This window comes from Mustelus asterias, unplaced genomic scaffold (assembly GCF_964213995.1).
Source record: "Mustelus asterias unplaced genomic scaffold, sMusAst1.hap1.1 HAP1_SCAFFOLD_491, whole genome shotgun sequence".
Classification (NCBI taxonomy): domain Eukaryota; kingdom Metazoa; phylum Chordata; class Chondrichthyes; order Carcharhiniformes; family Triakidae; genus Mustelus; species Mustelus asterias.
In genome coordinates this window covers 60,312-86,382 of record NW_027590443.1, presented here as the reverse complement: position 1 = coordinate 86,382, position 26,071 = coordinate 60,312, and the positions used below count along the sequence as shown (strand labels likewise).

General features: G+C 39.9%; 1 protein-coding gene across 1 annotated transcript in view; it reads left to right on the top strand.

The window, feature by feature from the left end:
- LOC144486848 (uncharacterized) overlaps nucleotides 1-26,071 on the top strand; it is a gene marked incomplete at its 3' end in the record, with an annotated part of 78,817 nt that overhangs the window by 9,398 nt on the left and 43,348 nt on the right. Inside the window, exons 2-4 of the mRNA XM_078204868.1 lie at nucleotides 14,510-14,682; nucleotides 19,891-20,111; nucleotides 21,173-21,330. Of these exons, the coding sequence (XP_078060994.1) occupies nucleotides 14,510-14,682; nucleotides 19,891-20,111; nucleotides 21,173-21,330 (552 nt within the window). The remainder of the gene's footprint in view (nucleotides 1-14,509; nucleotides 14,683-19,890; nucleotides 20,112-21,172; nucleotides 21,331-26,071) is intronic.

The following is a 26,071-nucleotide window of genomic DNA, read 5'->3' as shown; positions in this document are numbered from 1 at the left end:
CACGACATTGTTTTGAAGAAAAGCCTGTAGATCTGGCAAGCATTCCTCCTTCAACCAGCGTCACCAAATAATTGTCCATTGTATTCTACATATTTCAAGGAAGAAGAAGTTGTATTATGGAAACAACATGTTACTAAAATATTTGGTGTCTTATTGATCTGCTTTGTGAAACCTGTTAGAGGTATGAGCAAATAAGCAAAGATATACATTTTTTGTGCCGAGTTAAATGCCAGTTATTATTGAAATGCCTTCTTTCACTAGATTAATTTTAAAATCTTGCATTTTCAAGTTGTGACACTCAATTTTTAAATATAAAATCTCCTCTCCCATCTCCTTGTTTTCTCCCAAAGTTTGTTTTTTCGAACTGTATCTGTGATTTTCCCACTCCACACCCACCCCACCTTTGATTTCAAAGCTGTATTTCCAGTGAAACTGTGGCAAAATTACATACAAGTATTCCTCACTTAAGGTTGTAGTTGCTTTGTTGAGTTGTGCGACCTTCAGCGAAACAATGTTAAACGAACCAGATTTTCCCTTAAGAATTCATGTTCAAACTAGAATTACGTTCTCTTGTACGTTACCATCAGAAAGTTGAAATTATGTACATTCTGAAATGAAGTAACTTTTATATTTATAAATTTTATTTTTAAAAGAAATATAAATGTAAATAAAGTAACACTCACCGGTGATGCTTGTGGCGCTTGTTCACTCAGCTGCCTGGTTTTAGAGTGACCGGCTGCATCTAGCAGCAGAAGATGGTGTTGGTGCTGGAGCCGTCGAAGGAACTCATGGTGGTGATGGTAAACATTGGGGTCTTACACAGGAAGTGCAAGAGGGAAGGAACTGGGAAAGGGGGAGGGGAGTTTGTATAGAAAAATGAATGCAGGAAAGAAATCGCAAATTCTCTAATCAATTGTAAATTCACTAGGAACCCTACAGAAATTCAAGGCAAAAATCAAAACTGCTCAACCAGCTGGTGCACATTTAGGCCTGGACTTTTATTTCTTTAAACTGCTGGAAGATTCTTTTGAGGTTCTCCTGAGTAGTCACTGGAACTTTTATAGGAGCACCTTGAATAGATGCATGGATATAGTTTCTGCTGTAATTTCAGCAACTGATGGGGATAAGTGTAGAAATTTCCACAAGTTCATTTCTCCTTAGCTTGGTAAGCTGTGATATGTGAATTCAGCACAGACCAGGGATCAAACCGAGGATGGTCTTGGACTGTCTGGCTCAGTTGTTGAGCCAAAATTACAAAGTCCTGAGGTTGTCATGCTGACAACCCAAATCCCATCTGCGTAACATAGACATCAGTTTTACTGGGCCCTTCAAACTTCGCTGCTTTACTGCAGCCATTGCGCTAAAGTGGGTGTGGCCACCTTGACTCTGACACAACTGGACTATGCTTGCGTCCATGGGAACTCTTTTTTGAATGCCCCTAGCAGCTCTCGCATGGGAGGTTTCAGCACAATTGTTGAGGCCGGTAAGTGTGCTTTAAAGTCTGGTAATTTCAGCAAGCCAACTTTTTCCAATGCTTGATGGGAAGTTATGATCCAGTATTAGTGCTGGATAAAAATTTTCACTTAATGAATTCCACACCAACTGTGTTTTGGATGATTGAAAAATGTTTAGGTGCTTCCCCAAATACTGTATTATCCCAAACCTTTCCACCTGCAGCTACTGAATAGCATTAGGAGCTTTAACCACTTTTGTAAAAAAAAACTATGGTTTCAATGCTATTGCAGGGAGTTGAGAGATTTAAAAATTTAAGCGTATAAGTTAAGCTCCTCCAGCTGGGCTACTGTACTATCTGGAATATAAGCCTGCAGAAATGAGATTCTTATTGCAAGGGAAAGTTTTTTTTTTCTTCTTCATTCTCTTGCTAGACACAGGTTATGTATTGGATGATTTTCTGCAGCTGCTGAGCTGAGGAACTGAAGAAATATCAGATATCCTTGAACTAGAGCTCAGAACCTTTGTGTAACTGAATTACTGTTGAGTGGGCAGTCATTGTCAAAAAAAAACTTTACTGTTCATATGAAAAAATTGTGTTTGCTCTTTTTGCCTCCAAGAGAAAAATACTTGCATTTATGACACTCAAGATGTCCTAAAGTGCTTTACAACCAGTGAATTACTTTTTTGAAATATACAGTTATTTTGTAGGTAAAATTGGCAGCCAGTTTGCAGGTGGCATGTTGTCACAAACCACAGATAAATTACCAGTTAATTTGTGTTCGCTGAGGGATAAATGTGGGCGCAGACACTGGGAGAACTTTTCTGAACTTTAAATTGTGCCATGGGCTCCTTTTTTAAAGTCCACATGAATGGGGAGACAAGGCCTTGGTTTAAAGTCTCAAGTGAAGGATGGCAGCTCTGACAATGTAGCACACCCTCTGTTTACAGTGGCACAAGCCTAAATCTAGATTATGTACCCATGTCCTGCAATGGAGATTGAGCATATGACCTAACAGATGAAAAATAAAAAAATATTGCCATGAGTTCAAAATATTTGGCGTCACAGATGCAGCCAACATTTGTGGGTATGCACTACTTGAAACTAATGTCCAGCTTTTGGTTTTTTTAGTTTGACCCCTTTATTTGTGGTGAATGTTACAGTTTAAGGTTGGAGAGTATTGCTTCTGTTATAGAGAGGCACTTGTATTAATTTAATCTTCCCGGTGATCTGGTCATTTGAAGTTTGAATTAGTTCAAAAGAAATAGAAGCAGGAGTAGGCTGTTTTGCCCCTTGAGTCTGCTCTACCATTCAATAAGGTCATGGCAGATCTGATTGTGGCCTTTACTTTCCTGCCTAACCCCCATAGCCCTTGTTTCCCTTGTCAGTCAAAAATCTTTCTAACTCTGCCTTCAATATATTCAGTTACCTATCCTCCACTTCTCTCCATGGAAGAGAATTCCAAAGATCAATGATCCTCAGACGAAATTCTTCCTCACCTGCATCCTGAATAGGAGACCCCTTATTTTGAAATTGTTTCGTGTTAGAGAGTCAGTGCAGACTTCATGGGCCAAACCGACTCCTCCTACACTGTGCGGGAGGGTTCTATGATTCTGTTTAATATTTTGTTTTTCTATTTTTTTAACCAAACTGGAGAATCTGACATTTTCCCACATATTACACCATCTATCAATTTTTTACCCACTCACTTAAGTTACCTATATCTATTTACAGGCTCTTCAAATCCGCTTCATGACTTGCTTTCCTACCTGTCTGTTTATCAGCAAATTTGGCTATAATACTGTTGGTCCATTCATCCATGTCATAACTGAAGATCATCAATATTTGAGACCCCAGCTAGCTTTAATGCTGTTGTGATTATATCAATAACAATTAACAGCCTGAAATCTCCGTAGGAAAATTTTAGCTTCCACTTTAATGTAGCACTGGAACAAAACCTGTGTTGCTTTAGGTGAAGTAATCTCTCTCTTTTGTGTCTCGTCAGGGCATTTTAAACTAAATTAACTTGAGGGAATGGATAAAGAACTGAAGTCATTTATTGTTGCAACCTAATATTGGTTTTTAAACACCAATGTATCCTGTCTTTATATTGACTGCTTACAACTTCCATTTATATAACACCTTCAGCATGAAAATGTCTCCAGGTAGTTATTGAACAACCAATGGAAAATGGCTGCTTTAGCAGGAAAGAAGAAATTGAGGAACAGCCAGAGCTCTGTTGAATAAGAGTTTTGAGATTTTTTTATTTGAAGGAGCAAGTCCCAAAGATCTGCAGGTTAGGTGGATTGGCCATGCTAAATTGTCTTTAGTGTCCCAAGATGTGTAGATTAGGGAGATTGGTGGGGAGGGGGGGGTGCAGACTCAATGGGCTGAATGGCCTCCTGCACAGTAGGAATTTTATAACTGAGGAGTCCCTTTGGGTTGCACTGATGGTAAAGTTGGAGGGATGTACTTGAATCCAGAGCCATACCTGGGGATGAAGAGAGGCAGTGTGGACAGGTTCAGAAAGGGTAACGTAATACAGTCACAATCATGAAGTATCATGGACAATCATGAAGTACTGGGGCTGGAGGTAGTGTTGGGGTAGTGGGAAGCCGAAATGGAGTCTGGAGAGGGAGACAGTGATGAGAGGCTTGAGTGGTATGGTGATGGTGAGAATTATTTTTTTTCCCTGTCTTTGGCTTCCATTTTGGTCTAGTTATTGCCCCTGCGTGTGCACGCGCGTATCCAGTTTACACAGAGCGCGCTCCCACTAGCTCCAATGGCATGGTGGCCAAATAGAAGGATAAATAAGCTGAAGGTACACTGGACAATATTACTGTCTAAACCCATCCCTCAAAGAACATAGCAACTTTCTACACACACAACCATTGTGGTCTCAATCTTGACCCTCCAGTATAATCAATCAACTGAGGCTTATCTGGGCCTCAACTCTATTTACCTACCATCAACGCATACTATATATCCTTATGTTGATCATCTTCTTAATTTTCTTGATTCAGCATCCACAATATTTTGGGGGATAATTCAGCATTGTGTTTTGCACTGTTGTTGCATTTTGTACCTGGTTCTATGTTGACACAGGTCTGCCTGAGAGAGAGAGATTAACCATTAATACAGGGTTTAAATCTGCAGGAGAGCGAGGTTACTTTGTAAAGATAAAAACAGTTTGGGCGGCACAGTAGCAGTGTGGTTAGCACTGCTGCCTCACAGTGCCTGGGGCTTGGGTGACTGTCTGTGTGGAGTTTGCACATTCACCCCGTATCTGCATGGGTTTCCTCCAGGTGCTCCAAAGATGTGTGGGTTAGGTTGATTGGCCATGCTAAATTGCCCCTTAGTGTCCCGGGATATATAGGTCAGAGGGATTAGCAGGGTAAATGTGTGGAATAGAGCCTGGGGTGGGATTGCTATCAGTGCAGACTCGATTGGCAGAATGGCCTCCTTCTGCACTGCAGGGTTTCTATGATTGATTTCTATGAAATGCATTTAATTTTAGTGTAAAGTGGTTTACAATGAATTTGTCTCTATCAAAGTCCAGGCTGAAGGTACAAGCACAGCATTTTGGTTTATATTTAGTTAGGCACACTTGAGAGCAAACTATTAATTGAAGGGGAACTAACGAAGGTTCAATATGGAAGAGGCAGATACTTCTGTGTTGTGCATGACGATTGATGTACAAATATACCTGCTGAACATTTCCAGCATGTTCTGCTTTTATATCTTCTTTCAGTTTTCCCTATGAAGCAAAACGGATGATCCAAACATTTATTTTCAGTAAGGGCTTCCCTGTAAAGAAAAGGTCATAAAATATGCAGTTTTGCTTTTGGCAAGCAATTTTTTTGTGCTGCTTTAGGTGCAATCTAATGCCGAGGCAAGTAAAGTTGAAGCAGAATTTGATTGAGTAATACTTGAAAACATTTGATTCCACATGTATTTTAAATTATTACGGGGATGTGGGTATTGCTGGCAAGCCCAGCATTTGTTGCCCATCTCTAATTGCCCTTGAGACGGATTTCATAATGTATGTTAGAGTGGAGTTCTGGATGCAAGTGGGATAATAGTGTTCGAGTGCTGCTGAAATTGTTTATAATGTGTATTTTGATTTTTAATAGGTAAATTGAGGCAAGATAACTTTGTACAATGGTGATCTTAGCTGACATTTCATTAGCTTTCCACTTATCTTTGTACTTAAGAGTTGTTAGCACCACTACAGTTGGCTTAGGCAGAAAACAATCAAGCACGTAAACATGAAATGCTACAGCTAGATGTCCAAACCACTCAGGCCCAGGTGGGAAACCCACATGAGTGAGCAAGTGAGTCCATGTGAGCAAGCCCGCGTGAACAAACAGGTCTGAGAGAGAGTGAGTTTGGGCAGGTGTGAGTGAGCAAGTCTGGGTGGGTGAACAGGTGACAGTGAGAAGCCTCAGGCAGGGAGTGAGTTACATGCGCGCACAGCGCGCACACACACACACACACACACACACACACACACCTTGCCTCCTTCCTCGCCTCTTTCTACCCCCGCCGCCCAAAAGAAACCTAACAAAGCAGGTCAGGAGGGGAGAAAAATCCAAGCTGAAAGGTAATCTGTTTCATACCTTGATGAATTCTGCTGAGACCAGCACAGAGTGCATGACACCAGTGATGAATATAAGGTTAAGCCCAACTCTCTTGCATGACTCCAGTCCCCAATCCTTCCCTGGTGCCAGCACTTGGGGTCTAGTCTGGCTCTCTCTGGTTCTGCATCTTAAGTGAAAAGGCAAGAAAGCACTTTAGAAGCTGGAATTTGAAGCAAAAACAGAAAATGCTGGGAGATCTCAGCAAGTCCGACAGCATCTGTGGAGCGAGAACAAAGTTAGCGTTGGGGTTATCCAGACTCAACATTAACTCTGTTCTCTCTCCACAGGTACTGTCAGACCTGCTGAGATTTTCCAGCATTTCTGTTTCGCTTTATTGGTCAACACTGCTGCTTGGCGTTTTTGGTCATTTAAAAATTTTTCTTTATTGTAAATCATCAGGTTATTGCTTTGGCATTGACTTTTTAAAATTCATGTTGAATATTGTATCAAACTTTGTTGAAATTTGCTCAATGGCCCCTCGAGTGGAAAGAAAAATGGATTGCAACTTCCCAAGCTGAAAAGTTGGACAAAACTATTGTAACCAAACACCCAATTAGTATATTCCTGGCGAACTATCAATTTGATCTTTAAGCTATTACATTTCTGGAGGGGGGAAGAAACAAGCCATGTCTGCCTCTCACAAAACATAAGCAACTATTTCCAGTGCCTGTCTCCGCAGGGTACTGAGCAGCTTTTCAAAATATACTGCTTTTGCTATGCTGAATACAAATCCAAAATTCCCTTGACTATCAGCACAGTTTTATACATAAAATACAATCATTTTTTTAATTGCCAAATGCCCATACAGTATTCGAGCATTTCATACTGTATGGAAACCGCAAAGACTCTGATTTGAGGAGCAGTGAGAGAATGAGAGTGTTTCTTTCTCGAATTTGCTGCTGGTAGACTTACTAGTCAGCCCCAAATTTTGGCGAGAAACCACCCGTGATTGGAGGAGCAAATCCTTTGAGATTCTTGCCTGTAGTTTGAACACTCGCTTTGCTAATTTTACATCTAGAGGTTTGGGGGGAAACAGGCTTGTGGCCTGTGACCCATGGCTTGGGCAAGCCTGCATTACAATGTTCAGTTTTGGAATGGGAAAGAATTCGCTAAATGAATTGCATGAAGAAAGCCATTCAACCTAACAGATTTGTGGCAATCGGATGTTTTACTTATGCCTTGGTCACAAGCTGAACATACATTTGACCTCACCAGAGCATTGGTTAGCTTCAACATGATTCCTTTAAAACATAGGTCTACTGATATGACAACACAGTTATCAATTATGTTTGCTTTGTAAGCTTCTATTCTCTATCAATTGGATATAATCAGTATTAGATTTACGATCATTTCTGGATCTCTCTCAGACTCACCACAAGCTAATTAATGCAATTCATTATGTACCCCACTTAGATTTTATTGCATGTATGATTTGTATTAAATTTTACTTGTTTGAGCTTTAAGTAATTGAGCACTCATTCGCTGTCTCTCCAACTTCACATCACTTAATTGGAAGAGGAAAAGGGTCTGTCAAGTTTTACTTGAGGTACCAACTGTCTTAAAAGTCTTTCAGAGTCCACTCCATCAGTTTTTGCAGTATTGTGTCAAATCTTTGTAGCTGTACATAACTCTATAACCCCATTCAGCCTCAATTCTCAGATGTTTGTGCTCTAATATTGGCTTCTTCAGTTCCATAGGCCCCAAGCTCTGGACTACCTCAGGATCAACCATCCTGTATTTTGTGGGATTGTCCTGTAGTTGTTTGCTGCTTGTGTGTGTCCTGTACCATTGACTGCCAGGACACCATTTGTCACATGGAGCACCATTTGTCCTTGGGCAGTGAATGTAAGACTGCTGGGGAGTCTTTTATTGCTGCCTTTGTATCTTTGGTGTTTGCATATATGCACAGTATGATGTGCTGCTATGATGTCAGCCACTTGGGCACAACCCAGAAGGAGATCTGCCTCGAGTTGGAAGAATCGTAGAATCCCCACAGTGCAGAAGGAAGCCATTTGGCCCATCAAGCCTGACATCCCCCTGACATGAAGGGCAATTTAGTATGGCCAATCCACTGAATTTACTAGAGCCAATGTTTCTTGGGGAGAAGTAGAGGGTAGAGCTCATTGAAATTTATCTATTGGTAGGATCCCACAGTCCCGGGCTGTGTAGGTGCAATTGGGGGTGGAGAGTAGTGTTGGCGCTCGAGACTTGGGGTGGCGGTGTTTAGGCCTGAGTCTGGGCCTGGAGGCAGCCCTGGATTGGGGGTGTTGAGAAGAGGAGCTGCTGAGTGAGTGGGGGGACTGGAGTTTGAAAGTGGTGTATTGGCATTTTAGACCATTTGGGGAGCGGTGTGAAGCACTGAGGGAGCAATGAAGGGGTTGAGGAGGCAGACTTCAGATTTCTGGTTTTACTAGAACTCTGGGTCTCCAGCTTTGCCAGCAGCTCAATCCAATCCCACCCCACCCCACCACCTCCTTATAGTCAGTGTTCTTCACAATATTTCCTGAGAGTTGGTCACCCTAGAAAACTCCTCCAACACCTCTCCAATGCTCTACCTCACTTCTGTCCTTCAAAACGCATGTTTAAACCTAAGTCAATGATGAACACTTGACCATCTGATTATCAAGCAGCAATTATCTACTCACTAACAATCCACTCCTAACCTCGTTTACAGGTTGAGTCTAAACATGGAAAAAAGAGGTGAGAGTGACAGCCCTTGACTTCAAGGCAGCATTTGACTGAGTATGGCACCAAGGAGCCTGAGCAAAACTGGAATCAATGGGAATAAGGAGGAAAAATCAGAAGTGTAATGGAATAATCTCCACTTGCCTGGATGAGTGTGGCTCCAACACTTGAGAAGCTCAACACCATCCAAGTCAAAGTAGCCCACTTGATTTGACAACCTATCCACCACCTTCAACATTCACTTCCACCACTGATGCACAGTGGCAGCAGTATGTACCATCTACAAGATGAACTGCAGTAACTCTGGCTTCTTTGACAGCACCTTTGAAACACATGACCTCTGCTACCTAGAAGGACAAGGGCAGCAGATGTATGGGATTACAGCTTGAACATGACTTAAGTTTCAACAATGTTCTCTAAATAGCAGAGCCTGAATTCCATTAACCTTTTCTATTTTCTTTGTACTTGTCCATGACACTTCAATTAGTTCGTAGACCCCTAAATCTCTTTGGACCTCTGAACTTTTCACCATTTAGGAAGTGCTTTGATCTCTTCCCTTTTGGGAAAGATCAGGTTCAGAGTCCACTTGTTGCAGTTGAGATCCATATGCCACAGTTGTTGTCCAGCCATTTGATCTGTTATAATTACTAATGTTATGATTCCATCTATGTTTAAACTGGTTCCTATCTTTGTTAATATCCATGTACATTTGTATGCCAGCAGTCATTGCTAAAACTTAATCTGAAGAAATGCTGAAATACTCTGTAATCTGAAAGGTGACCAAGAATTCTTGGGTTATTTATGGTCAGAGACGACAGTAGGATTTTCTTTTGTTTTCTGTAAAGTTGGAGATTTGATTAGGAGCTGAATATCAAACCTTTTAAAATGCTCTGTTTGTAAAATAACATAAGGAATTTGTCTTTTTCCTACAAGAAAATGGCAACCATATTGATAAAGGCTGTTTTCATAAATGTGCTGCTTCATGCTTGGATGCAAGCCTAAATACTGGCTGAAAGTGCTGGCTAAATACTGGCTTTGACAAAAAATCATCTGGACTCAATACCAGCTTTTTTCTCTCACAGATGCTGCCAGACCTGAGATTTTCCAGCATTTTCTCTCTTTGGGTTCTAAATACTGGCTGACCCCCAGTATTTTGCCCACACAGTATTAACAGATTATTTGACCATGTCATTGTCCAATTCCTTCCTCTATATGGATTTAGACTTGGTCTCTTTCTGATTGTGTTATCCATGGCTTTGTTTTTTTTCCCCCTCCTTTCCCTCCCTCGCTCCCTTAATTCAGGGATGCTGAGGCCAATTGCAGCACTGGGCTTGAATTCAGCCAACAGCAGGGATTGGTACAAAAAATATTGTGGATGCTGGAAATAAAATAAATGCTGTAAATACTTCAGTCAGGCATCTGTGGAGAGAAACTGAGTTAATGTCTCGGGATGACCTCCATCAGAACTGAGGTAAGGTAGAAATGTAATAGGTTTTGAGAAAGTGGAAACGGGGAGCAAGAGCAAAAGGGAAAGGCTGAGAAAACCAGATTGCTAACGGAACATGGGACAGTTGTGTTTTATGTGCCTCAGGGTGAAGTGGCTGTTGCCTCTTAAGCCATTGGAGACATTAGTGTTTCAATTTTTTTTTAAAATTAAGAATTATTGATTGTAACTTTGTTAAATCTGAAGATGCAGCTTTGTGGAACAGGGCTATAAAATTCCAGATTGTTAATCAAAATTCAGTTTTTGAATCTATTCAGCATTATTTAGTTTGAAGTCTGCTTCAAATTATAGGATTTCATGTAATAATGTGACTATCATTAGTGCATCTGGTAATGTAACATCTCTATATATAACTGTATTCCAGTCATCAAAAACAGTATCCTGTAAACAAATGGTGTTGTGTTCAAAAATCTCTACAGTATTTTGGTAACTTACAACTTTTTAACAAGTTGCAAAGCAAACCTGAGCGCTATTGTATAAACAAAGGGAGTGAGATGACTACTTTGGCTGTTATTAGAAGTCATTTGTGTCCTTTGTCTTATTGTATGGTTTTACTGTTGATCAGTTTGACTTTGACAACAGTGCTATATAGGTGTACCAGTGCAACCATTCAAAAGGAAAGGGAGGAGCCTTTAAAGCATCATGAAGGCTGCAGTATTATTCTGGTTGATCCCTGCCTGCTTGCCTGTCAGTAATGCAATTTTAATGTTGTAGGTCTGTGGACCTTTCCCTAAGATTGTAGGTCAGAAACATGGTTTTAAATAACTTGTGCTGAATTCCCTGAATCCATCTCAGTAGAAAGTTGGAAACTTTTAAGTAGTAGAACTTTACCTTCAACCATCTGATTATCAGTTGAAGAAGGAAATATTGTGGAAACACAAGGAAAAATAAATTAACGAATCCTATATTATAAAAATAGGGAAAGTCAAATAAAATTTGGTTCACTTTTAAATTAAATGGACACATGGAGGTGGGACTTACTTTGCATGATATAGCTACCTGTTAATATGCAGAAATGAAAATCGCTAGTGATTTCTGAATCATAGAAACAACACTGGTCCAAATGGCCTCCTTCATTGTGCAGTAAATATTTCATAAATGAACTTTTGGAAGCCATTAACTGTCACACAGGAGGCATGTTAAGATGGAAGCCCATTGATTTAGAGAAAAAGTCTTGTGGTGTTTGGTCACATTTTCCCGTTATTTGTCCAAAACCCAGCAAGTTCCTCATTCTTGAGTACTTCTCCAGTTTCCTATTATAAATTATTTCTAGACTCCGCTTCCATCACTTTTTCAGGTGGAGCATTCCAGATCTTGACAACGGAGTTAAAAAAATTCTCCTCATCTCAATTTTCCTCATGATTTGAATTCTATAACCCCAGGTAACTGAGAATTTTTCTCTGCTCTACAAGACCTCCTGTCATCCTGAAAATCTCAGTTATATATATCAATCTTTTTGGTTCAAAGGAGAATAGCTGTAACTTGTCCAATCATGACTGCTTTTCCTTGTGCATTATAACATCCTGGATAAACCTTCTCCGTACTTTTTCTAAGAGCATTCTTGAAGTGTGGTGGCTAGAATTTGCCACAGTACTCCAGCCGAGGCCGAACTAATGATTTATAAAGCTCTAGTGTGATCTCTTTGCTTTTGTAACCACCTTAGTAACTTGCCCTGCCACCCTTCAGAAGTTGTGCATATGAACACTATCTCCTTGCTAATCTGAACTTCTCAAAACCTTGCCATTCATAGTCTATCCTCTTTTCAAAGTGTTCTTCCAGGTTTAAAGTTTGTTAGTGTCACAAGTAGGCTTATCATTAACATTGCAATTAAGTTACTGTGAAAATCCTCTAGTTGCCACACTCCGGCGCCTGTTCAGGTACACAGAGGGAGAATTTAGCATGGTTAATGCACTTAACCAGCTCGTCTTTCAGACTGTGGGAGAAAACTGGAGCATCTGGATGAAACCCATGCAGACAGGGGAAGAATGTGCCGATTCCGCCCAGACAGCGACCCAAGCTGGGAATTGAACCCAGGTCCCTGACTCCGTCCCAAGCTTTGCTGCTGAAATCCTCATCCATGTATTTGTTACTTACAGACTTGGCTGGTCTCCATCTTGCTACATAGAATTCAGTTCATCCCAAACTCTGTCTTTAGTCAAGTCATACCAGACATGATCACCCATCATTCTTGTGCTGGCTGACCAACATCAGCTTCTACTCTGGACGTGAATTCTAAAATTTCCATCCTTGTTTTTAAACTCTGCCTATCTCTAATATCTTTTAGCTATGCAATCCTTATCTGCACTCCTCCAATTCTGGCCTCTTGTTCATCCCTGAATTTAATCGCTCTGCTATTGACATCAATGCCTTCAGGCCTTGAACTTTCTCCCTAAACCTCTGCCTCTGTTCCTTACTTTCCTACTTTTAAAATGCTCCTTAAAACCTACTACTTTGTCCAAACCTTTAGTTGTTGACCCCAATATTTTATGTAACCCATGTTAAATTTTGTTGGATAACACTTTCTTGCCAAGTGCCTTGGATTGTTTTATTACTTAGCAGGTGTCATGTAATGACCTTGTGTAAATGTTAGAAAAGTGTGAACAGATATTGTGATAACTCAAAGTAAGGTTTATATGTAGGATATTTGTGTCCTATGCAATATTTGCAATTTAGTTTAACGTCTCAATATTTTGAAACAGCAAGACCAAGGATACGTGCTTCAGTGATTGCTGAGGCTACTTCATTTCCATATTAAGTAGGAAGTATGCAAAATAGTTTGAGATGACTACTGTCCCCATTTTACAATCTATATAATCTGTTTAATCTGTATATAATCTGATTACAATCTCGAAAATTATCTGCAAGCGCAGGCAGAATGTAACCCAGCAAAATTTGTGGATGATGCTAAACTAGGTGGGAAAGCAGGCAGTGAAGAGGATATAAAGATTTTACTGTTGGATATTGAGAGAAGAATGGGCCAAAATTTGGTAGATGGAGTTTAATGTGGATAAGTAAAAAATAGAAAAGCAAATTACTATCTGAATGGAAAGCAGATTCAAAATGCGCCTGGGCAGAGGGATCTGGGTGTTTATGTTCATGAATCACAAAGTTGGTATGCAGGTGCAGCATGTAATAAAAAAGGCAAATGGGATGTTGGCATTTATTGCAGAGGGACTCGAGTATAAAAGTGTAGGAGTGTCGGTGAAACTGACATCTGGAGTATTGTGTCCAGTTTTGGTCTCCTTATTTGAGGAAGGATGTGGTGTGGTGGCTTTGGAGGCAGTTCAGAGGAGGTTCACCAGATTGATTCTGGGGATGAAAGGGTTGACATATGAAGAGAGGTAAAACAATTTGGGCTTATACTTTCTGGAGTTTAGAAGGATGAGAGGAGATCTGATCGAGGTATATAAGATACTAAAAGGAATTGGTAAAGTAAATGTAGACCAAATGTTTTCCCTTGTGGGACAATCTAGAACAAGAGGTCGCAGGTGTAGGTTGAGAGATGGTAGCTTTATAACTGAGATGAGGAAGAGCTACTTCTCGCAGAGGGTGGTGAATTTGTGGAACTCGCTGTCTCATAGCACGGTGGAGTCTGAATCTTTGAATTACTTCAAGAAGGAGATAGATATATTTCTAGAAAAAAAACAAAGGTTAAGGGGGTATGGGGAACAGGTGGGGAGGTGGATTTGAGACCAGGGAGTGATCAGCCATGATCTGATTGAATGGCAGAGCATGTTCGAAGGGCTGTATTTGCCCACTTCTCTTAACTCTATGTTCCTATGGTGGTGGAAATACTTGTCAATCAGTTAAGATGTACAATTGTACTTCATGTTGCAGTTTATTCAATGTGGGGCTGTTTAAACAATTAGACCATAAGACTTGGGGGCAGAAGTAGGACATTCGGCCCATTGAATTTGCTCCACAATGCAATGAGATCTTGGCTGATCTGATGTAATCCTCAACTGTCTTATCCCCATAACCCTTGATTCCCTTCCCTTAGTGTTTGCAGTACTGTCCTCTGTTCCGTACTAATGAATACATTCACTCATTAAGCATTGAATTTACTTATTATAAGAATGGGGAAGTTCATAATGAACCTGTCCAAGAACAGGATTATGGTATTTTATCATGTTAGCACTAGAAATTATAAACATTTTTATCTACAGACAAATGCAGCTAATTTCCTTGACAGCACAGCCATCATTACCACTGTTGTTTTGTTAACAGGATCGAAAGTTGTCAAAGTCAGAAAGGCAAAGATTTAAAGAAGAAGCTGAAATGTTGAAGGGCCTGCAGCATCCAAACATAGTCAGATTTTATGACTCTTGGGAATCGATCTTAAAGGGAAAGAAATGTATAGTATTGGTGACGGAATTGATGACATCAGGTACTCTGAAAACGTAAGTGAAGTTGAGTTATCTATACATTTTAAACTGTTACGTATTTTCCAAGTATCTTCATTTCAAAGCTGGAAATGCACAGCACACTAAACAGCCGCTGAAATCATTTGGGATGCAGGATCTCATTTAAAATATTGTCCTATGTTTCTGATGTTGACTGATCTAATGTTCATTGCTAGTTTTCTCTGTTGTGACTTTACCTCTTCAGTATTTGTTTTTTTTTCTATCCCTAATACCGTCATCAATTTATGTAAGTTTTTGAAAGTGAGTGAGGAAAAATTACTTGAGCATGAGTCCAGAGACCTAGATGTGAAATAACCGGTGGAGCTATCTCTTTAAATAGAACTTGGTGCTTTAAGTGGACCAAGTTGAATATGTATGCATTCTCAAGTGTGTACTGAAAATCATAGAATCTCTACAACGCAGAAGGAGGCCATTCAACCCATTGAGTATGCACCAACCACAACCCCACCCAGGACCTATTTCTGTCACCCCACATATTTACTCTGCTCATCCCTCTGGCACCTAGGGTCAATTTAGCATGGCCAGTCAACCTAACCCACACATCTGGACTGTAGGAGGAAACCAGAGCACCCGGAGGACACCCATGCAGACTTGGGGAGAATGTGCAAACTCTACACAGACAGTGACTCGAGGCTGGAATTGGCTGTGAGGCAGCAGTGCTAACCACTGTGCCACCGTGCCGAGAGTTATAAGTATCGCCTTAAAGTGTGCCACTGCTTCTGCATCATCTTAGCTTTTAACTCATTACACTTTAGCCAATTCTGTCTTGTAATTGCCTTTGTTTAAGCACTAGTTTCAGATCCACATTTCTCAGAATTTCAATAATGTTTTGATCATTCTTACCTAGAGGATGCTTTACTTTGAGGTTGTTAATTAATCTTATCTCGATACTCATTGCCATATCTAAAATAGGCTGTTCCCTGGTTGGTTCGAGAACATACAGTTCTAAAAAAGTGGCTCAAATCAACTCTTATGAACTCCATCCTCTAGGCTACCTTTGCCAATTAGATTTGCCCAATTTCTATGAAGATTTAAATTGCCAACGGTTATTACAGTACCTTTCTTAGACCCTATTATTTCTTGATTTATACTCTCCTACTTAGTAGCTATGTCAAGGGGCTTATAAACTATTCATACCCGTGACTTCTTTCTTTTGCTATTTCTTCACCTAAACTGATTCTATATCTTGATCCTCTGAATCAAGAAAGTTTTTCATTCCTGTGGTGGTCGTTTTTTTATTAGCTTGGCTAACTACCTTTTTCTTTTTCCTGTCCTTCTGAAATGTTAGATACCCTTGAATATTTAGTTCCCAGCCATAGTCATTTTGCAGCCAAGTCTTTGTAATGGCTGCACCGACTCTTCAATAGAGCATCCTACTCAAGTTCCCCACCCATCTCCGTAACCCCGTGCATTTACCCCACAAATCCCCCTAACCTACACATCTTGGGACACCATAAAGGGCAATTTAGAATGGCCAATCCACCTAACCTGCACAGTTTTGGATTGTGGAAAGAAACTGGTGCACCCGGAGGAAACCCAAACAGACACTGGGAGAATGTGCAAACTCCACACAGTCCCCCGAGGCTGCAAGCGAGCCTAAGCCCCGGCATTGAGGCAACAGTGCTTACCACTGTACCGCCCATATATATAACATATATACATATAAACAATTACAGTTGTAACAATGTCAAATATTGAAGAAATGGAATTGAACTAGCTAAGTAAAAGTAGGAAAGGATTTGAGGAGCGAAGATATCTCGGTTCAGTGATTGGGCCATGTGGTGAAGCAATTAATAAAAACAACTGATAATCAGGATGTTTGGTGAAAGAAAAATAGAATACAAGTTCTCAGAGAAATGTGAACTTGGGTTTATATTTACGTCAACATAGGGAAATCTTGGGTGAATTTCATGTATTGTATAACTGCAAACACATTATATAGAGTCACGATCATTTTTCCACAGTAAAATGTATAAAATTAAACTAAGTTTTTAAACCCAAGTTAGCGATTCTTGCTCCTGATGAATTAGGCATTGCCAGTAAGTTCCTTTGAAAAATCAAATTTAAGCTCCAATTTGGATTCTACCTTGTAGTTTATTGATCAAGGTTATAAGTGGTGCTGCAAAATCTTTAAAGATCACTTGGAGGAGCCCTCGAATGGATTATGTTGAAAAAGCACAAATTTATCTGAGCAATTCATACAGCAAGAACAATCTCTCATGACTCTAGAATGCCAACAACTCTTTCAGTCGCATTATTGATCAGCCCCTTGCAGCCCACCTGCTCCTTCCAATTGAACCTTTGTTATATTTTCACCACTCCCTTTGATCTCTTTGTACTTGACCTTGAACAATCTGTTGTTTTCTGAAGCCCTTACACCACCAACATAATGAATTTTGAGCTCAACATGTCTCTGCACAGACAGTTTTTGACTAGAAGGCTTAACATTAATCATTGGGGGGAATGTTGGATGGAGTTCATTACTAAAAGGGTACAGGAAAATCCTAACCTGATTAGGCAGAGTCAACAAGGTTTTAATAAACTTGTCAAACATTATTTCCATTTCATAGAATTTTTAGAAGATGTAACTACCAAGGTGGATAAAAGGAAACGAGTGTATGTAGTATATATGGATTTTCAAAAAACATTTGATAAGTTAACAAAATGTTATTATACAAGGTGAGGACTCTTGAGATACTGGTTAATATATTCACATGGATAGAAGATTGGATAAAGGATAGAAAGGAGTAGGAATGAATAGATCACTTTCAGATTGGCATACTTTACCAGTCGAGTATCACAAGGATCAGTGCTGGGTCCTCTGCTTTTTGCTGACTTAGATGAAGGAACTGAACATAAAATATCCAAGTTAATTGGTGGTACAAAGTCGGATGGGAGGAGAACAGAGTCTGCAGAGAGATTGAAGAGAACAGCCATAAGCTTGATGAGTATTAAAAATGCCAGTATAGCTGCACTCAACTGAGGATAATCAAAAATAATATTCTGAATCATGACTTCCAAGCATTCACAAGGGAAGAAATGAGTTCCCTTCCTTGGGAAGTGAAATACATAACTGGGAAGAAAAATGTTGAAAAGTAGAATGTTAGGAAGCACTGCATGTTGAAAGGAACAATAGGTAGCGTTTCTACTTGATGAATGGTGTCCAAAAGCTGAGAATTGACCTGAAAGTGACCTCTATCTTTTTATACTCAATATGTACAACTCTGAAAAATATTTTAATTCATTATAATTTTTTTTTTTGACATTTTGGAATCCAGGTGTACATGTCCTCTTGGATAAAGTAGTAGTCTGGGTTTACTTCATCCATTCACTTAACTGTCTTCTATATTTCTAGAGAGTCACCAAAATTCTGGACAAAGGCAATAAAATGTTGAACCACACACCATTAAGTGATAAAAAAATGTGATTAAACTAGTGTTCTGATTAGAGCCTTTGTCTAATTTTGGTTGCTGGGGTACAAATTAGATTGAATTGCTGGAGGCATTGCAGAGAATAGCCATGAGGTTGATCCCTAGTGTTAAAGTCTGAGTGATAAAAACAAGAAAAACTTAGGCTTTAAATCTTAGAAAGCTGGTGTCTGTGAGAGAATCTTTAGATACAAGTTTTAGGAGATGGATGAAAAAAAAATCAGAATAAAGAAACAAATTTGAGAGTAATGTTGGGTAGGGGGAAAACAAAGGTTCACAACAGTTTTAAAAAAACATAATTGAGGACTAATAGCAAGAAGCTTTCTAACAGAGATTGATGAACGTGTGGAATGGCCTGCCAAAAATAGCATAATTGCTAAAATAAATTGTGGAACAATTTGATTTTTGAGACAACCGCACTTCAGGATCTTGCTGGATTTGATGAATTAAGATGGAAGGAATGGTCTTGGTCATGTGGAACTATCCTTTTGTCTTTTGACAGCTCATAAATTCAGAATTTGATAAAAAATGAAGCATTTAATCAGAGGATATCTCTTTGCAGTATGGGTTTAAAACCTTCAGACTGAAACAGTGGGTGATCAGTTGGCAAAACTGAGCATGAGCTTTCATTTATATGGTGCCTTTCACTAATCCAGTACATTCCAAAGGACTTTCCATCAATGAACTATTTTGTGAAGTACAGTTACTTTTGTATGTTGGGAAAGTATGGTAGCCAACTTGGGCACAGCAAGGTCCTGTACAGAGCAAGGAGATAAAACTTGTGTAATTATCCTTAAACTGCAATCTTCTCACCTTGGGGAAATAGTGCTGCACTGAGCTAACGTTCACAGTTATTAATGTGCAATCCCCAAGAACTAAGTAAAAAAATTGACACGGCTTCTGAAACATCTTGTGTGTTAAATTGAATTACTTGGACTTGCAGCTAGTGTTTTCATTTCTCATTAAATAAATTTGTATGCAGATGTTGAGGGCAGGATAGCATGATGGGTTAAAGCCTTGCTATTTTGCTTCCTGGGTTTGAATTCATCCCAGAAGTTGATCAGTTTGTATTTATTGATTGAATGTTCTCTTTTGTTTGGATAGGTGGGGGAGAGAGCAAACTTTCATGGGGACTCTATTAAAGGCGTAAGACTGAAAAGTGTGCACATTATTCCATGCACTTGATTCAAACATATTTCCAGTTAAGGCATTCTTGGGTCATGTTTAGCAAAACAATCAGTTAAACCCACCAGTCATCCTTGAGACTTCATGTAATTCCTAATGGCACTAAATCGGTAGGTTGTGTGACCCCTTCTCTGTTAATTCTGAACTAGTGAAATTCATTTTGATCCTTAAATCCAACAAGAGTTCTGGAATGGATATAAACCCAGAAGTGAAAATACAGTATTTTAACCCACTTTGCCATCCAGTGCCCCATCATTTAGGAAAGCATTGCATTAACAGAAGAGAGATTTTGAACTACTTCTGTTTATGCCTTTTAAAAACTCCTGTGCAGTCATGTGCTGGTCCGCGTATAACATCCTATGCATATAATGAATCAAAATATTGTTTTGTTAGTTGAGCTTTAGGTTTAACAAGATTTGTGGTTGGTGCAAACCCGATGGGCCAAATGACCACCTTCTGAACTGTAGACATTCTATGATTTTAAAAGAACAGCATTGTCAGAACTATGATATTGTCAGTTAATTTGGAATAGCATTTTCTTGTGATATCTATGTCTTCATCTTTGTTTCAGTTATTTGAAGCGGTTCAAGGTAATGAAAATCAAGGTGCTTCGAAGCTGGTGTCGTCAAATCTTGAAGGGTCTTCATTTTCTTCATACTCGTACACCACCCATTATCCACCGAGATTTGAAATGTGACAACATCTTCATTACAGGCCCTACTGGATCAGTTAAAGTTGGGGATCTTGGCCTTGCTACACTAAAAAGAGCATCATTTGCTAAAAGTGTGATAGGTAAGTTGATTATCGTTAAGTGTAGTTTGCTTTGTGAGCTGTTGGCTTTGGAAAATGAAAGAATTTTTTTTACAGATGTTTCTTTGAAATAGATTAGTGTACATTATTGGATTGAACAAAACTGGCCTACTTTGCTGTGCTATAATATTCATCTGCTTTCTAATCTTTGTTATGAAAGCCAGTTTCAGAATACCTGAAACTATAAATAGGGTCTCTTGTCTGGTTATAATGCTGAGCCCTCTTTACTCAATTTTCTGTATTCTAAGTATTTTCAACTGTAGGACATCTACTTTTCCCAGCTGCAGTAGACCTAACAGTACTGCAGTTGAACGGTAAGTGCTATAGATAAAGGCTGTGGTGAGTTGCCTTTCTGATGATTTGAAGATCAAAATTATTGAATGTTTCAACTTGATCAATTATGTGCCAGTTTTCATTTGCAAGGCAACTTGGTTACTAATACAGGGTGTAAAATACATATTTGGTCAGGAACCAGCTATGTTCAGGCCCAGTTACCTTTTTTCCTTAACTAAATTTAATTCCGTCTGTGAAGATTGACCCATTATTCAAACTGAAAACTCTGCACCTTTTAAATATTTTAACAATATTGAGTTTGTAATTTGCAGTACAAGTAATTTAGATGTCCAAGGTGTTTGAAGCAGTTATGAATTTTGCAGATTGCAGTTTGTGATTTTTTTCCATTATTGTAAGATGGAACAAAAAAGATAATGAGATTTCACTTAACCATTACGTAGTTGATGTGTTTCCACTACAAAAAGCATTTGACATTTGAGCACTTTTTTCTGGGTAAACTGGATCCTATTAGTAATTGCAGGAGTGTTTGTTCAGTTGTAAAGGATTAATTGGATCAACTCTGCTGAACACCATGTAGGATGCCTTGCAGAAGAAAGCTTGAGTTGGTAGGTTACTGAGTAACTGAGAAGGGCTCTCCTTCGCCTCCGCTTTGTCTTCCCCCACAGGTCATCGTCATCCATCGGTGAGTACCGACAGCCTCTACTCACTGAGACAGTCTGTTAGAGTCTGAAACGTTCTTTTAATTTAAGGTACCCCTGAGTTCATGGCTCCTGAGATGTACGAAGAAAAATACGATGAATCTGTTGATGTTTACGCTTTTGGGATGTGTATGCTAGAGATGGCAACTTCAGAATACCCATACTCGGAATGCCAGAATGCTGCTCAGATCTATCGTAGAGTAACCAGTGTAAGTACATGCTTGATTTGTAGACTTGGGGTAACTCTAATGGTAGTGCAAGATTTTCAGTTCTCCTTTTTAAAAATAATTAGTGTGATGAAATGTGGGACTAGCAGTAGTTGTCATTTGAGTGAAGCAATATGATTTTTAGCAACACTGCTACAACTGTTTGCGGATCAAGAATTCTGGGTGATCTTCTGCTGTTTGTGGTGTTCCGCTCTCTTGTGCCTCAGAAACACAGTTGGAATAAATACATTCTGAAATAATTGAAGTGCTTCACGTGGCGAGTTTCTGATCTCGAGCATTATTTTGAAGTAGTGATATTGAACTAAGTAATGTATTTTGTTAAAAATAAAGGAAACACAGATACACAAGGTTAATTTTAAGTGCTATCTTACGACAAGAAAAAACTTGAATGGGCAGCTTGGGATATTTTCTGAACTGGAAAATGTTCTGGAGAGAAATGATAATCCTCCACATCACCCACCCCCCAATATTAAGAGTATGATCCTTGGGGAATTGCAATCATTTTTATTTGTTTGAGATGTACGCGTTATTGGAAAAACCAGCATTTGTTGCCCATCTTGAATTGCCCTTGAGAGCAGTTCAGTGTCAACCACATGATAGGTCAGGAGTCACGTACATCAGATCAGTTCAGGATGGCAAGTTACCTTTCCTAAAGGGTATTGGTGAACCAAATGGGGTTTGACGATTAAGGATAGTTTCATGGTCACTATTGCTGAGAGTAGCTTTCAGTTCCAGGTTTAAAAAAAAATTGGATTCAATAATTAATTGAATTTAAATTCCAAGAGTTACCATAGTAGGATTTGAACCTTGGATTTGAACCCAGAGCATTAGCCTGGGCCTCTGGCTTATGTTTTTGTGCAAAGATAATACACTTGAGTGTTCTTGCAGATGACTATTCTGTACCAGGTCCCCCACTCATCACCAGTATGTTCCTGTCATTGCAAATTTAAGAATCTAATTATCGTGTTTAATTCTGGGCAAATCTGTTGTTGAGAATTTCCTGCTGGGCGTTAGGTTAAGATATTAAAATGTCTCTCTCCCACCACAGCCTCCCCACCTCCCACCATCCCTTGTGTTCAAATTTCATCACCTTGTCGTCCACTTCCCCACCCCTTTGTTCATGATCTCTTCCAACCCTTCAACGTTGCCTCCAGACTCCCCTCACTAGAATTCTAATTCCCTATGACCTTTGCTTCTTGTTCTCCTTTGCCATAATTGGTTGCAGTGACTTCAGCCATCCAAAATCACTTTTCCTCTCACTTGGCCCCTGTCGTTCACCCCCTTGTGTGTCCTCGCTGCCTGTTGTCTGCCTTCACAAAAGAGGGGAAAATGCAGACTGTGGAAAAAGTGTTAAATATTTGAAGGATCAATAGAGGGGAAATATTAAGGGGTTAAAGATCTTTGAAAGTAGATAGCCAATTGCTTCTAAGCAGCTAAGAGACGCATCAGAGGAAATAGCAAAAGTCCTGACCATTTTCCAATCCCCTTTGGTTATCAGTATGATGCTGGAGAGTTGCTAATGGACCATGGCTTTAAAAGGAAGAAATGAACAGGATAGTAAGTCTCGCACTGGTGGTGAGCAATTTATTTGAAGGCTTTGACAAGTCTTATATGGAAGATTGGCCAGAAATGTAAAAGCTCATGAGATCCAGGGACAGGGGCAAGCTGGATGCAATATTGCTCCGTGACAGGCGCATAGGAAAATGGTTGAGCGTATTGTGACTGGAAGACTGGTTCCACGTTCTATTAGGTACTTTGCTTTTTTGGTGTTTGTCAATGAAAGGAAAGAAATTACTGCAGAAGGGTATCAATGGACTGGTCAAGTGGGCAGAAGTGGTAAATGGAATTCAGTCCTGAGAAGTTTTGAGGTAATACATTTGGGAAAACAAACAAAACAAGAGAAAACACGTTAAATGTTAAGAAACTGACAAATGGGAGGGACTGGAGCTCTTTGAAGTGCAGAGCCCTGAAGGTAGGGTGGGTAGAGTAGGTGGTTAAGGAGACATATAGGATACTTTATTAATTGAGGCAGGGAATATTAGCACAGGGAGGTGATGCTAGAACTGAATAAAATACTAGTTAGGTTATAGCTAGAGTATTGTGTACTATTCTGGTCACTGTATTACAAGAAGAATGTGAGAGAGCGTACAGGGGAGATGACAAGAATATTGCCTGAGCTGGAGAATTTAACTTGAAAGATTGGATAGGCTGAGATTGCTTTCTTTGTCATAGAGAAGGCTGGGATGAGACTTAATTGATGCGTATAAATAGTGAGGGGCCCAGATAAGGAGAGGACAGATCTGGATTTGAGGGGTGTTGAGTGTGACGGACACCTGGAACACGCAGCTTGAAAGGGTGGCGGAGACAGAAATCCTTTTTTCATTGAATAACCTCCATCTGCACTGAGGGGGTACTATGATTTTTATATATTTGGATATTCACTTAAAGTGCCATAATCTACCCCACCCCTGACTCCTGTCACAAAACTCGGGCCGATTTATCTGCTCAATTTTCACTGCATCTCTACCTTCTGTTTTTCCTTAAGGTACTCCAAGTGGTCTATCTCCAAGCCCCATAACATTTCTTCACGATTATCTGTTAGATCTTTTTTGGCCATTTCTTTCCTCATGCTGTTTCTTGAATCTGACATAATTCAGTCATTGGAATTCCAAGTGTATGCTGCTGATATCTAGTTCTTTGCTATTTATCTCAACTTGTAGATCATCAAGATGCTTCCATGATATATAAGAAGCTTAGCTTTGACATTTATTCCATTTCCTTTCCAGACCCCTCAAACAATATGAACAAGACTGTGAAATCTCATAGAATCCCTACAGTGCAAAAGGAGGCCATTCGGCCCATTGAGTCTGCACCAACCACAATCCCACCCAGACCCTATTTCCGCAACTCCACATATATACCTTATTAATCCCCTGACGCGGTCAAATTAGCATGGCCAATCAACCTAACCCACACATCTTTGGTCTGTGGGAGGACGCCAGAGTACCTGGAGGAAACCCACACAGACACGGGGAGAATGTGCAAGCTCCACACAGTGACCGGAATTGAACCCAGGCCCCTCGTGTTGTGAGGCAGCAGTGCTAACCACTGCCACCATGCTGCCCTCAGGTGGTCTATCTAGGTGGTCTATTTGATCAGTTTCAAACTCCACAGGTTTTCCAATGCTGAGATATTTCCAATTGTTCCCAGGTTTGGTTTTTTTCCCCTTCTAGGTGATTAGTTTTTATAAATTACCATCTGTGTTTTGCTATTGCGTTTTGTCCAATCACTGAGCTTTCATCCATCTTGTCCCTGCTATCCAGCAGTACCTCCTTGTTCCACCAGGGAAGTACTTCATTTTTCTTTAGTTAATAGGATGAGATGCAAAACTTCAAGAACGTGAAATTCTAAACAAAATCAGGATGCTGCAAGTCTGGCAGAGGAAAAAGCGGAGTTAACACTTCAAGTCGTTTTGGCTCTTCTTCAGAACTGAAGAGGGGGAGAATGTGTTTAGATATTAAAGTGTAGCTGTGAGAGATTGCAACAAAATGTAGTAACTTTAAGAACAGAAGACAGATGGCCTGTTGTGGGAGGGGGGATTTGCATTGAGGCATTACATGTATGGGATATTTAACAAAAAACTGTGTTTATGATGGAGGAGGAAGGTCACAATATAAAACTGCTGAATTCAACATTGAGTCCCGAGGGCTGCAATGTGCCCAATTGGAAGATGAGTAGATGCTGCTCCTCCATTTTGTCCCATAAGTTTTAAATAACATCCTAGTTACTAAATATAGGTCGAAGTATGGATATGATAAATACTTAAAGAATTGAGGAACAGTGGCTGCCTTTATAGAAAAGATAGTTCGGGTAACGTCGCGATGCATTTCTGAAAGGGGAAAGCAGGATAAACAAATAACAATGAGAGAGAGAGTAAGATGAAGCAGAACAAGGGTGTATGTGCCCGTTAGGTTGATAATACAAGTGAGAATCACACTGCGTATGGGAAGTGAAGAAAGAAATGAGAACAGCATAGAGAGAGCATGAGAAGAGACTGCTGGCCGACACACAAGGGAACCTTGAAAGACTGCTATAAGCATATAAATAGTAAAAAGGGGTAAAAGGAGGAGTGAGTTTGATTATGGACCAAAAAAGGGATTTGCGCATGGAGGTAGGGGGCATGGCTGAGTTACGAAATGCGTACTTCGCATCTGCCTTTGTCAAAGGAAGATGATGCTGCCAAAGTTCTAGGGAAGGAGGTGATAGCTCAGACACCGGATGAGGTAAAAATTGATGAAGAGGAAATATTAGGCCGGCTGTATCTAAAGTTGATAAGCCACCAGGATTGGGTGGGAAACATCCGAGGATTAAAAGCTACAAAATTCTTAAAGGAATAGACAGGGTAGATGCAGTTAAGATGTTGTCCTTAGTTGGGAAATCTAGAACCGGGGGCACGATTTCAAAATAATGGGGATGCCACTTAGGACGGAGATGAGGAGAAATTTTTTTACACATTGCGTTGTGAATCTTTGGAATTCACTACCCCAGAAGGCTGTGGATGCTCCGTAATTGTGTATGTTTAAAGCAGATATTGATATACTTCTGCTTTACAGCATAAAGGATTATGTGGATAGCGGGTGTAAATGGCATTGAAGTGTCCAATCAGCCATGATTGTACTAAATGGCAGAGCAGGTTTGATGGGTTGAATGGCTTACTCCTGTT